Source organism: Lycorma delicatula, chromosome 8 (assembly GCF_047948215.1).
Source record: "Lycorma delicatula isolate Av1 chromosome 8, ASM4794821v1, whole genome shotgun sequence".
Taxonomy (NCBI): Eukaryota; Metazoa; Arthropoda; class Insecta; order Hemiptera; family Fulgoridae; genus Lycorma; species Lycorma delicatula.
This window is the reverse complement of record NC_134462.1, coordinates 53,941,008-53,955,305: the sequence shown is the minus strand read 5'-3', so window position 1 is coordinate 53,955,305 and position 14,298 is coordinate 53,941,008. Positions and strand designations below refer to the sequence as shown.

At 31.9% G+C, this 14,298-nt stretch overlaps 2 protein-coding genes across 4 annotated transcripts in view; one reads left to right on the top strand and one right to left on the bottom strand.

Moving 5' to 3' along the window:
• The window catches only part of LOC142329455 (lipase 3-like), a 40,602-nt gene extending 32,349 nt beyond the window's left edge, over positions 1–8,253 (top strand). The window contains exons 7-8 of the mRNA XM_075374105.1: positions 6,152–6,294; positions 8,041–8,253. Coding sequence (XP_075230220.1) covers positions 6,152–6,294; positions 8,041–8,193 — 296 coding nt within the window. The 3' untranslated portion in view covers positions 8,194–8,253. The remainder of the gene's footprint in view (positions 1–6,151; positions 6,295–8,040) is intronic.
• A 5,321-nt stretch (positions 8,254–13,574) lies between these two features.
• Positions 13,575–14,298, bottom strand: part of LOC142328734 (uncharacterized) — a 56,880-nt gene continuing 56,156 nt past the window's right edge. For all 3 annotated transcript variants that reach the window (XM_075372714.1, XM_075372712.1, XM_075372715.1), the window contains one exon: positions 13,575–13,830. In XM_075372714.1, coding sequence (XP_075228829.1) covers positions 13,697–13,830 — 134 coding nt within the window. In that variant the 3' untranslated portion in view covers positions 13,575–13,696. The remainder of the gene's footprint in view (positions 13,831–14,298) is intronic.

Sequence of the window (14,298 nt, the reverse complement as noted above, 5' to 3'; positions counted from 1 at the left end):
TCCTGGAATAGACGGAATACTTGTAGATTTACTGCGCAGTGCAGGTGAGGAAGCGATTGATAGATTATACAAACTGGTGTGTAATATTTATGAAAAAGGGGAATTTCCATCAGACTTCAAAAAAAGTGTTATAGTAATGATACCAAAGAAAGCAGGGGCAGATAAATGTGAAGAATACAGAACAATTAGTTTAACTAGTCATGCATCAAAAATCTTAACTAGAATTCTATACAGAAGAATTGATAGGAGAGTGGAAGAAGTGTTATGAGAAGACCAATTTGGTTTCAGGAAAAGTATAGGGACAAGGGAAGCAATTTTAGGCCTCAGATTAATAGTAGAAGGAAGATTAAAGAAAAACAAACCAACATACTTGGCGTTTATAGACCTAGAAAAGGCATTCGATAACGTAGACTGGAATAAAATGTTCAGCATTTAAAAAAAATTAGGGTTCAAATACAGAGATAGAGGAACAATTGCTAACATGTACAGGAACCAAACAGCAACAGTAATAATTGAAGAACATAAGAAAGAAGCCGTAATAAGAAAGGGAGTCCGACAAGGATGTTCCCTATCTCCGTTACTTTTTAATCTTTACATGGAACTAGCAGTTAATGATGTTAAAGAACAATTTAGATTCGGAGTAACAGTACAAGGTGAAAAGATAAAGATGCTATGATTTTCTGATGATATAGTAATTCTAGCCGAGAGTAAAAAGGATTTAGAAGAAACAATGAACGGCATAGATCAAGTCCTACGCAAGAACTATCACATGAAAATAAACAAGATCAAAACAAAAGTAATGAAATGTAGTAGAAATAACAAAGATGGACCACTGAATGTGAAAATAGGAGGAGAAAAGATTATGGAGGTAGAAGAATTTTGTTATTTGGGAAGTAGAATTACTAAAGATGGACGAAGCAGGAGCGATATAAAATGCCGAATAGCACAAGCTAAACGAGCCTTCAGTAAGAAATATAATTTGTTTACATCAAAAATGAATTTAAATGTCAGGAAAAGATTTTTGAAAGTGTATGTTTGGAGTGTCGCTTTATATGGAAGTGAAACTTGGACAATCGGAGTATCTGAGAAGAAAAGATTAGAAGCTTTTGAAATGTGGTGCTATAGGAGAATGTTAAAAATCAGATGGGTGGATAAAGTGACAAATGAAGAGGTATTGCGGCAAATAGATGAAGAAAGTAGCATTTGGAAAAATATAGTTAAAAGAAGAGACAGACTTATAGGCCACATACTAAGGCATCCTGGAATAGTCGCTTTAATATTGGAAGGACAGGTAGAAGGGAAAAATTGTGTAGGCAGGCCACGTTTGGAGTATGTAAAACAAATTGTTGGGGATGTAGGATGTAGAGGGTATACTGAAATGAAACGACTAGCACTAGATAGGGAATCTTGGAGAGCTGCATCAAACCAGTCAAATGACTGAAGACAAAAAAAAAAAGTACTAGCTAATGAGTATTTTAATTCAGTTCTTTGATTTAGATGCAGAGGAATATAATACTTTGCATAATACAAAATATTTTAAATATTTGTGGTAAAAACCATTCTTGTTGCAACATTAAATAACCTATTCTTGACTGACAGATCTTTTAATTAAGTTATCATGTATAATTATAATTAAATACTTATTACTTTGTTTTAATGTTTTGCATATAAAACGAAAAAAAATTATAACAAAAGAATGTTATATGTGTATGTCAAGCAGACACAGTGGGCAGTAGGAAGATGGCAACTGCAGGTCTCCTTTGCCCCTGAGGAGTAGCACAAGACATGTGGTCTTCCATCTGGCAGTGGAGGCCCTAGCCTCCGGACATGCACTGTACACATCTATAAACAGATGGGGTCTGCAGCGCCCCACCAACTTGAGGACCTCACCCCATATGCCATCAGGACCAGGGGTTTTTCTGACCTTCAGCAACCATAGGACTCCCTCCAGCTCCTCCACTGAGAAAATTGCCAGTGGCACAAACAGAGTGAACCGGGAACATCTTAACTATGTGCTCCGCTTTAGCCTCATCTAATGGAGCTGGTGACGCGAGCCCCTTGGTCATCGGGTCACTATCTTATAACCCAGCCACCAAGTGTCTGCCAACACGGTCTCCGTCAATTCTCGCCAGCTGTAAGCTTTACTCATTTTGATGGCTCGATAAAGCCGCTTCTTCACCGCCTTTTGCTCAGCCGACCAGGCGTTCGCGTACGTGTGATTTCTTGCATGTTGCGCCGCTCGTCTTAGCCAAATATACTCTCGGCGAATAATAATAATAATAATAATAATAATAGTAATATTTTCATTGAATTAAAGTCTTTCTTGAGTAACAAAAATTTTTTGCTGTTTTTTTGTTTTTAAATTCACTAAATTTGGTCATTTGCTGCATATTTATAAAATAAAGTTAGTTATTAAGCTAAATAATCAGTATCACGTAAAGACAACAAACAGAAGGTACCACGAAGTTCTCCCGGGACTTTCTCACTATTTCACTCGTGAAAATAACGAAAAAAAATCAATGAACATATATCCTAAAATGCTACGTTTGCAAGTTATGGCTAGTGACAAATTTCGCTTAGTTTCAGCTATCCAGGTGAAATGAGATTTTACTTAAATTTTTAGAACGTTAATTTAAGAGGTGGAATTAGTTATCTATTGTGGTTTTTTACCTAACATATCGAATACAGTAGGTCACAGAACCGTATCTGCAGTAGTTTTTGGAAAATCAGGGGTGAAAACTAATAAACGGGGTAAAAAACCCTGTTTTTAATATTTGACGTTCAATAACTTTGTTAAATGGGTAACTAACACATAAAACGTTTAAATAAAACTTGTAAAAAATTTAACTCTGAATAACATGTTGTAAAATAAGTTGAATAAAACAAAGAAAAGATAGAAAACTTTGAATTTTACTTAGAGACAGTACATTACTGCATTTCTGAGAAAGGTCCTTTTTTAATATAAACAAAAGCCAAATTGTTTTTCGGGGATGTGAAAAATTTGTAAAAATAAAATTTACTGTATAAAAAAATGAAATACGTTTTCCTAATCGCAGGATACCAAATCGCAAAACAATTAGCACAACTTTTCGCAATCTTCGAGAAACTACCTATCTTTGAGAAATTAGGTTCACTACCTAGTATTCGTACCAGCTACGAACTATCTGTTCAACACGATGCTGTTACTAATGAAATTATTATCGATGCAGTTCAGCGCAGCTAGGCGTAGTACAAGACCGGAAACATCGGTCAGCGGACCGGGGTTTCACATTAGATGGTTTGGAGGAAACAACAAAACAAGTATTATCATTTTCATAAAAGTCTAGTGCAACTCTAGATACAGGAGACGGTCTGCTTCGCTTCGAGTTCTGTAACTGGTGGAATACAAATCGACAGCTCAAGTGTCAAGTAAACAACACAAGTTTTGATGTTGGTAAACAACCGAAAACTCAAGTGTCGATATACAAAACAAGTTTGTTTTTTACTTGCACTTTCTTCGAGAAGAGCTGCAGCTACTTGAAGATGTTTCTCTAGCGCTAAGGCACAAAGTATACTTACAGCACGATGGCGCGCCTCCCCGCTTCTACTGTGCCGTTCCCTTTCACTTATAGTCATAATTTCCCTGAGAAATGGATCGGTCTTAGAGGTCCGCATTCCTAGCCATTAAGATCGCCTGATCTAACACACTTTTAGATTTTTTCGTTTGGGAATAGATGAAAAATATTGTATACAAAACAAATGAACATTCTCGTGAGAAATTAATTGTCCGCATTATGGATGCTCTGAGCAACTTAAGGATAGCCCTGAAGAACTAAAAGAGCAACCAAAGCAGTACAGAAACGTGTCAAGAAATGTATTGGAAATGGCAGGCTCATTTTTGAACACTGATTATTAACTGGTACTTTGATCTGTTGAACTGTTTCTAAATTAAATATAATTTTTTTTGTTATATTCAGTATATCTTACACCATTTTGTTAAGAATTAGATTTTCTGCTAGTTTTGTTTAAAAGTTTGACGTGTTTATTACTTACTAATTTAGCAAAATTAGTTTACGTCAAATATAAAATAAAAAAAAAACAGTTTTTTTACCCCAGATTGTTCAAAAACTACCACGGAAAGAGTTCTCTGACCTATTTTATTAAATTAGATTTTGAAATACATAAATGATTGATCGATAAGTTTCATAAATTATAGATAAACTCGCAAAGAATCATTTTAGGCCATATGTGAATTTTTCCAATATTTTCACGGAAGTTATGAAAGTCCTGAGAGAACTTCGTGATACACTGAATATGTATTTAAAATAAGTAAAGAGATTCTGTTTTTCGCTCTGTTAAGTATGAATAATGCAAATAATAAGTATAATAATTTAGAAACTTGGAACTACGATGAACCTACTCTGTAAGATGTGCTTTGATTCTTGTTGACGGATATAACACTAAAGTTAAAATCTTTCCAAAATGTTTAGCGTGAAGTTATGTCATAAAAATGAGTATTCAAAATGTAATTTTGAATTGTTACATTATTGTTGAGAATGCTGCTAGTTGAATGTTTGGTTACCAGTAAACTGCACACAACTTGTATATATTACTTACAAGTTGTACATGCCGGCCTCCGTGGCGCGAGTGGTAGCGCCCTTTCATCCGGAGGTTCAGGGTTCGAATCCCGGTCAGGCATGGGATTTTCACACACGCTACAAATCGTTCTCTTATCCTCTGAATCAATACATAACAGTGGTCCCGGAGTTTATAAAAACAAGATGTAATATATACTGAAAAAGTCGATATGAAAATGATCTGAAAATATACTATATACTGAAAATGATCGATATAAAAAATTATTTAAATTTCATTAATAGATTATTTATATATTCCTTTTTTTTATTTATGATTTATATAGCAGTGAGATTGGTGAGGTCTGAGCTGTGTAAAACATTCCTGAATTTATAAGAAAGCTACAGTTAAATTTTCGTAATGACCAGTGGTTGTCGGGAATGAACGAAAACACGATTCTTTATATAGTATGACCTGAGATTAGTGTATATATATATATATATATATATATATATATATATATATATATAATTATGTATACGAGTTCTGTAAATAAAGTAATGAGACTAGTTTTATTTGGTAGCCAAAGTTAGAATACTATAAAGTTACTAGTAAACAAATGGTTATATGAATTTAGCTGATTTATTTTAGGTATTAATATTTTTAGTCTACTGTTGCCACGTGAGGCGTAAACAAATCTTTCGTGAAACGAGTTTTTGTTGAGCGTTACAAAAATGAGTGATACTAATTATGAGCAATCCAATTTTATGTTAAACTCGAATTTTATGTTAAATTTCGAAAAACGTTTCAGTAGCACTCTAATCGTGCTACTGAAACGTTTTTCGAAATTGAAAGGGACGTATAGAGACATGTGGGCTCTGTTACGAGCCCACATGTTTAGATGGTTTAAAACATTTACAGATGGACGGGAAACAGTTGCGGACGATCCACGCCCTGGAAGACAGTTAAAGTCAAAAATAACGGCAATGTTGAGCGAATCAGAGACTTGATACGGCAACTACCTGTCAGAATGATTGCAGAACAACTGAATTTGAACCATACCACAGTAAAAAATGAGCAAATCAAAAACATGCTAATCTCTTTCTTCGATATTAATGGCATTGCCCATAAGTAGTTTTTGCCTACACGTAAGATTGTAAATGAAAATGTTTACCGAGAAATTCTTGAAAGACCGCAGAAAAGAGTCGCCCGCGTCAGACGTGCCATCAAAGACAACTGGATGCTGAATCATGACAATGCACCTTGTCACACTGCACACAATTAATGAGTTTTTGCCAAAGAAAAACATTCCAGAAGTTCCTCAACTACCTTATTCACCTGACTTGAGTCCCTGCAAGCTTTTCCTGTTCCTGACTTTAAAAAGCACCTCAAAGGACACCATTTTGGAACAGTAGAAAACTTTAAAAGAAATGTAACCAACCATCTGAAAGACATTCCGGTTTCTGAGTTCCATGCATAACTGGATTGTAAATAAAAAGTTTTTCTGAACCAGTCTCATTACTTTATTTACAGACCTCGTGCATAGGTGTTGATGTTATTTGATAATAATGAAACATGAAATTTTATTTATTTACAGAAAAATTTCAACTGTATGATTATGGTTCATTAAAGAATCAAAAGATATACGGAAGTTACACACCACCAACATATAAAATTGAACAAATTCAAACACCAATAGCATTATTATATGGAACCAATGATGCTATAGTAAAAAAGAAAGTAAATATTTTAATTTTTTTTATTATTAGTATTGAAGTTATCATTAATAATATTCAGTTTAATTCTTTGAATGAGTAGAGATAGCGTAAGTACTGTGCTTTACAACAAAAAGGAATACATTACAGTGTACCTAATAATAATTTTAAGGCAGCAATTAGTTGTGTAATCATATCTTACAAAAATTACAAAAAAGGAGAAAAATTAGCTGTTCTATATTTGAATAAAATTGAATTCAAGAATAATAGCAGAGATGATTCAAGAATTGAATTCAATCACATCAATGTTAATTGATTAAAAATGCTTTTACTGATTTTGATGAACATAATTTTTTTTAAATTAAGAAAATTTTACATTCGGCTGCATAAAGTTACCATCAAAAAAGTTTTGTTTATTTATTTCATTATACATATTAAGACATAGCAGTAACCAAATGTTACTGACTATCAGTGACCTATAACAATTTATAACTCCTAATTTAATGATCTGCCTACTCTTATTTTGTAGTAATAAATGTCCATATTACACCACCTTAAGTAATGGAAACACCAATGACAGTTTGCTAATTGCTAAGGGCAGTAACTGCATAGATAATTCAGAGCAAAAATATCAGTCAAGTGATACACTCTTTGATTATATGCTATGATCTTTCTTGTATTTTGGCTGGGCTTGACATTTAAGTGCCAGCAAACAATATGGTAATTTAAGGGAATTATTTAAAATTATGTTAAGTAATTGTAGGGGTAAATTAAACAATTTTACCCTTGCCATCCTTTTTTATACCTGACAAGTCAAGTCCTAAAATTTGGTAGAACAACGACTAACAGTTTTCTCACTATCAGCCTTTTTGATTTAATGTCTTATCATTGTTTATTGTTAGTGTTATATGATCACAACCATCACATTATCATGAAGGTGCTCTTCATGTGTGCTCTGTGCTAGAGCACACATAGCTGAAATGACATATTTACTTACAAGTCTGTCACTCAAGAAGCCTACAAGTGATATCACACTCAAATTGACTGTGTGGTATGATCATTCTTGTATTTTGGCTGGGCTTGACATTTAAGTGCCAGCAAATAATATATTAATTTAAGGGAATTATCTATAGTTACGTTACGTGATGGTAGTTAGGGTTAAATTAAAGGATTTATAACCTTACCCTCCTTTTTTATACCTGACAAGTCAAATCCTAAAATTTGGTAGAACAACGACCAACAGTTTTCTCATTATCAGCCTTTTTGATTTAATGACATCATTCTTTATTGTTAGTGTTATATGATCACAACCATCACATTATCATGAAGGGCTGGCAAAAGAGATTAAATTACAGAGCACAGAAGAGCATACATAGCTAAGATGACATATTTACTTATGAGTCTGTCACTGAAGAAACGTGCGTGAGATTCCTCTTACTGAAATTTTATATTCAAACAATCAAATTAAGAAAGTATGCCTCATTTTTGTAATGGAAATAAAATTTGTTTAGTAATACTGGCTTCTTGATCTATTTATAGTTACTGTCTTTATATAATGATGACTACCACTGATAGTTTATGTAAACTATCCTAACTAAATGATATAATAATTGCTAGGTGTTTAAGTACTAGCAATAAATCTGGTTAAAAACACAATAATAATAATAAGCAGTTTTATTTAAAAATTTAGAATTTTTCTTTAGATTTTAGTTACATTTTGCATAAATTTATACCCTTTATGTAACTGAAAGTTGATTCATTTTCATTTCAGGATGTGATAAAATTAGAAAAAACACTACCAAATTTGATTATGAATTATGAAGTACCGGATCCTAAATTCAGTCATACTGATTTCATATTTGGGAATAACGCTGTGGAATTAGTTTATGATAAAATACTTGAACTTATTAAATCATATGATTAATAGTAATTTAAACCTAATTAATTATATTAGGAAATTATTTCATATCAATCACATACCCATTCTTTCAATAAATAAATTATTTTTGAGTCTAAATTGCTTCTTTTTTTTTGTTTTTAAGCCTGTACTTTCCTTTTTATTTTACGTAATTATTATATTTATTTCAACAAATTCTGTTCTTTTTAATATTTCCATTCTGTTTTCAACACTTCCTTTGCACAGTCTATATATTTCTTGGACTTTTGTCTTCTAATTACATTTAGATTAAACATTTATTTTGTGACTTACACTTGGCATTCTCAGTAAGTAGGATCCTGTTATAATCAGTTCAAAACAATAGAAGAAACTGTAATTACACTCCAGGAAACCGCCCACCAAGCTAACCTAGACAGCCTGTTAGGCTACCTATGCAGTTAATATATGAAAATAACTAATAATATAATAAAAAAGCTCTGAACAACAAAATCAATAAAATCTAACCGTAGTAATCACTAATTACTAAACAAACTACGGTATAAAGTAAGTAGCTATTGAATAACGTAATTTGAAAACTCAAATTATCAGAGCCTACACGAACACAAACTTCCTCACTCACATTGCATGTTAAACTCAATATTCATGAACTGACCCCATAGGAGGAGACACTCACCATATGACAGTTAGTCACCATTGCACTCTCTCCAAACCTAGCCCTTATGGGCTTTACAAGGGGTCATCTTCAAAATTGAGCAAAAGGCATCTTTCAGCCTTGTTCTTGCCTCAGTCAGGATGCCACTGATGTGAATGCCACATGTCACATTCCCTTTCCCATCAATGTACTACCATCACTGAAAAAAAAACAAATTAAAAACAAAGCAAATCTAACATTGTTCTCAAAGAAGACTAAGATGGAGGTGAAGGAACCCTATTTACAGGTGCCGAAGCAGTTTCAAACTAACTAACACCTTCTTCACCAGTCCCTGCGAAATTCACTACCTAACCAAAGGTAAAAGGAGTTCAACACGCAATTACAATAAAAAAACCAACAACAAAAACTTAGCTGCTACAAAATCAAACAAAAGTAATTCTAATTTTTGCAATCCATCCAAGAAAAAAAAACTAATTTTTAGTTTTAACATAAAAATGAAGTAAAAAATAACGTGTAATAAAAAACTTAGAAAATTGTGATTAATTTTTATCTACTCTTAAGATTTTCTATCATTAAATTTTTTATATCAATTAATTTAATGTGTGTTATTACTCCCAAAATAACCTTTGACTTGTGCCAATATCAATTCTATCGGGTTAAAATTACACCGTTATGAAGTCGCAACACGACACAATTTTTTGATTTTGCAATTTAATCTAATTGATAATGAATATTTTGTTTAACTGATTTGACTGTTTTGTTTTTAAAGTTTTACTTTTAACATGTCTCTGGTGTATGGAATTTTAAACATTTGGCAATTTTCTATTTTTGAGTCGAAGCTTTTGGAATATTTTTTTTTAATTATTAGCATTACTAGGACGGATGCTTTAGCAACAATTTTGACAATTCTTTTAAATCATTGCATATTAAATTGTCATCATTCATTTTATCATGCTATTCTTGGGAAGATCTGGATTCAAATACCCATAAACTACCGTTCAAAACCCCATTTTCACTTCGTATAGTGTTATTATTAATCGTTCATCTGTTCTAGCCATGATTTTCACCCCCAGCATTTACAAATCTTAGATAAAAAAAGCATCTTTTGCGTTCTTTATTTCTTTATCCACTCATACCTTTCCCGTACATGTCCCGTTATCCTATTCTCATCTAGATAATAAATTGTGTTACCCTTTACGAAATCGCTTAATTTCTCTTACATATTTCCTCGGCCATGAAATAATAAGTTTGCTTTTGACCAATAAAGAATTATTTTTTCTAGAGATAAAATGAAAATTCATTGAGTTTTTAAAACAGATTCAATGTACTTCCAAAAAAATTTGCAATTCAGAATCAGTATTCACAGCATTTAATATTTTGTTCAAGTTAGGAAGCTCGTTATTGAAATAAAACTAATGAACTTTTTTCTAATAGGTAGTGGTTTTATAAAATCGCCCAGCTTTTCAGTTCTTTTCATACGCTTTCCAGTATTTTTAGGGATAACATGTTTACCACCAATTCTATGTTTCTTTATTATATTAAAAATTGTTCTTTCGCTAACGCTTGTTTCACTACTTGATTTCTGAGCAATCTCTCTGACTGGAGTTTCACGGTTATCTTGTTTTAAGGTTTCATGTACACATTGCTGATTTTTTTTTTGAATTACTTAGGTTTTCTCAGTTTATGTTTCACCCTCATTGTTAAAACCACTCAATAAGAATGTTATAAACGTGGAGCAACATGATACAATTCATTTCAGTGAACTGAATAATAGTGTGAAGCATTACAAAATATTATCGTTATTAAATATCAATAACAAAGACTCAAGAAAGTTTTTAATTGCTTATCGGCACGTTACGGTACCACAAAGGTAGCAGCTTATAGTACATTATTGTATTCATAAAGTAATAACTGTATTACTTGGGACTGACAGAATGATTCACCCTGAACTACTGAAATATTACTGATACATGCTGAATCCATATTCATATCTGTTCACCATTTCTTAAGACAGCCAAATAAATAAAAAAATTTCGGCCTTAATTTATATTCTGGCATCTCTTTATTATGTATGGATATATTTTTCTCTAACTTTTACACTTTTAATTCTTCAATTTCATTTCAGAGTAAGTAATTCAAATAATTTTTTTATTATTACTGTAGTAACATAGTGACTGTTTTGGTGTCAAATTTGATAATAATATATGTAAAAAATCAAGCAATAATGGTTTAATATAAAAAGCCAATACAGTATAATGTGTACTTACAAACAAGTTAAGTGCAGAGCCAGCCTCCATGACGCGAGTGCTAGCGTCTCGGCCTTTCATCTGAAGGTCCTGGGTTCGAATCCTGGTCAGGCATGGCATTTTCACACACGCTACAAATCATTCACCTCATCCTCTGAAGCATGCCTAACTGTAGGCCCAGAAGTACGGAAGGTTAAATAAAAAGTTAAGTGCAGAAGATACAATATTTTTTCTTTGATGTAAATTATTTTTTATTTAAATAAGTTATTGCTTTTTGTTTCGCGGTTGTTTGTTTCTTCGTTATACTCTTTCTTCGTAAGTGCAATAAATGACGATCATCACTATCACTTTGATGGAATTATCTTCTGTAACCCACTCATTGAGATCATTTACAGACAATTCTTGTCTGGTTTTATTTGACGATTCCAGTGCATGTTCATCAGTAAAAATATGAACATATCCTGTTTCAATGTCTTCTGTATTACTCTCTGTGAAAATACCGATCAACAGTTTTTAATTGTAATAGAATTTACGTTACTCCATGCTGTTCCAGCGCTGTATACAGCACTTTTTAATGGCAGTTAAGAAATTCCGTTACTTGTAATTCTGAGTTAACAATAGCAGTCAGTGGCTCTCATCAGTAATAAGCTTTAAATGCCCGAATAACTCCTCGCTCTAATGGTTGGATCAAAGATGTGTTATTCTTGGGTAAAAACATTGTGATTATTTTCCCAACTTTGTATTTCAGCAAGTCAGTAGACGGATGAGCAGGGCAATTGTCAAGAAGTAATAAAGCTTTTTCTTCCAATTTTCGAACTCTTAAATAATTTTTAACACAAAGCACAAATTCATCATTAAGCCACAATAAAAACATATTACACATCATCCAATCATTTTTACTATTTTTAAAAATAACCAGTAATGATATTAACTTGTTTGAAGCAATGTGAGTTGGCATGCTTGCCAATGAGCAACAGCTTCAACTAATGATTTCCTGAAAATTGACACATAAAAGAAAAGTTACCCTTTCTCTGTTCATTTTCATACCAGACTTATTTGGTGCTTGCTTCACATCTAATGTTTTTGTTGGCAATAGTTTTATAATACAAAGCAGTTTCATCACAATTATACAACTGTTCATCACTGAAGTTATTCTCTTATATAAGTGTTTGTAATATTGTTTGTGAAAATGTTCGGCTGCCATCACATCTTCTGAAATAGATTCTCCTTCGATATTTACTTGGCCTATACCATGATGGATTTTCCATCGCAATAACCAACCGCTAGAAGCACTGAATTCTTCTCCATTGTTAATTTTTTGTTCATGAAATTTTAGTGCCTGAGCTTTAAGTACTGGCCTTGATAGCGGCACTCTTCACTCTGTTTTTGCAAAAACCAAAGGTGCATACACTCATCTACAACGTTAATCTCACCAAGTCTAACCTTTTTGTGATCAAGCCGACTGTTTCAACTAACAAATCAATAAAAGAACACAATTTATCTTCTTCTTTCACTCAACCACATATAGTACCTTCAGTCACACCGAATTCCCGGGATAAACTGGCTTTCAAACGACTGCCCTAACCTTTTCAAAAATTTCTAATTTTTCCTTTACAGAATAGGTTTTTCGTTTAAACGCATGTTAGGCAAATACGAACAAAAACATCTAATTAATTAACCAATGTAACTTAATGATACTGATAAACACAGTATAAGCAGCTCGGAATAAATCGCAATACGAAATAACATTCAAATACCATATACTGTGCCTTGTACATGCAGCACATTGATGGTCTAATCGCTGTTACAGGAAATGAGTAATGTGCAGTATATCATAAGAATTTCTCCTATTACTATATTAAAATCATAGTTTAGTTTTATTGAATCATGTTTTTGGCAATTCCAAGGCTTTAAAATAAGTCGTGACTAATTGACATATTATATTAGAAGCGTATTGTTGACAATTTCAAAGGATTTATGGTGGGTTTTATACCGATATCAAATACAGTGGTTGGGTGACTAGCATTTCTTCATCCTATTTTATTTTTTCAGATATTCAGATTTTTTTGGGGAGGACAGGTTATAACCAGTATTATTATTACGTATCCGCGGTATATCGAGCCGTGTTATAGCAGGGTTGTTACTGTAATTTAGAAATTACCTTTATCAATACATGATGAAACCATAGAGATAATGTCCAGATTGTCTATTGTGGATGCTTATGTTTTATAAAAATAAAGTATAAAAATTTTAGGAAGCATCCAATAAATATCTTTGTTATATAGCTAACCACTTGAAAGAAATACAGCTAGTACATGTAAATCTAATAGAAAAAAGCTTTTGTTAAAACGCTATATTTTATTAGTAAAGACAACATTTTTATGTTTAAAGAATAAATCTAAATTTAATTTTATATTTAAAGTATAGATTTTATATCAGGTATAAAAATAATAACTTTCAAAATTATTTTTTAAAAGATTATTTATTAAATTATTTTACTAATAGCAGTACAAAATTAATTTATTCATAAATATAATTAAGTGAAGTTAATATTAAGTATATTATTTATAACATTTATGCATTGTATTAAAAACAATGATTAAACATTGTGAAGTCCTTTAAAAGAGATCATTTAGTTACTTCTGTTTTTATGTCTGCAGGCTCTAATTATAAATTCAGTTATCCATAAAGTAACTGTTATTAATGTTAAACAATTTAATATATAAATATACCAGTCATAATTTCCAACTTTGTCCTTTACAAATCCTGGAACACAAAAAAAATCAAGTTATTACTTTTGTATTATAGTAAAGATTATCATTCATCAAAGTTTAGAAAGCTCAATTGACATACATATAGAGAACTACTTACCTGTCTACGTGTTTAGGCTTTCTAAACTTTTGAAGAAAAATACTAGTACATTTGATTTTTAGTAGATCATACAAAAAGAACAGTTTATCACTAACAATTTGCAGGCTCCAATTCTTATGAAAAAAATACTAAGTTCCACCATTTTCCAAAAAAATTTCTGTCTCAATGGATTTAAAAAAAACTTTCACTGTAAGTTTATTTTTTTCCTACCGCTTTCTGTTACCACAAATCTATTGCTTTCTCCCAATGGGGAAAAATTTTCAGTAAGTCACAGAGATGAAATTAAACTTTCAATAATGTAAATTACTATAAGTTTTTGAAATAATATTCATTCTCCAAGTTTTGTTTTCAGTAGGTTTTACC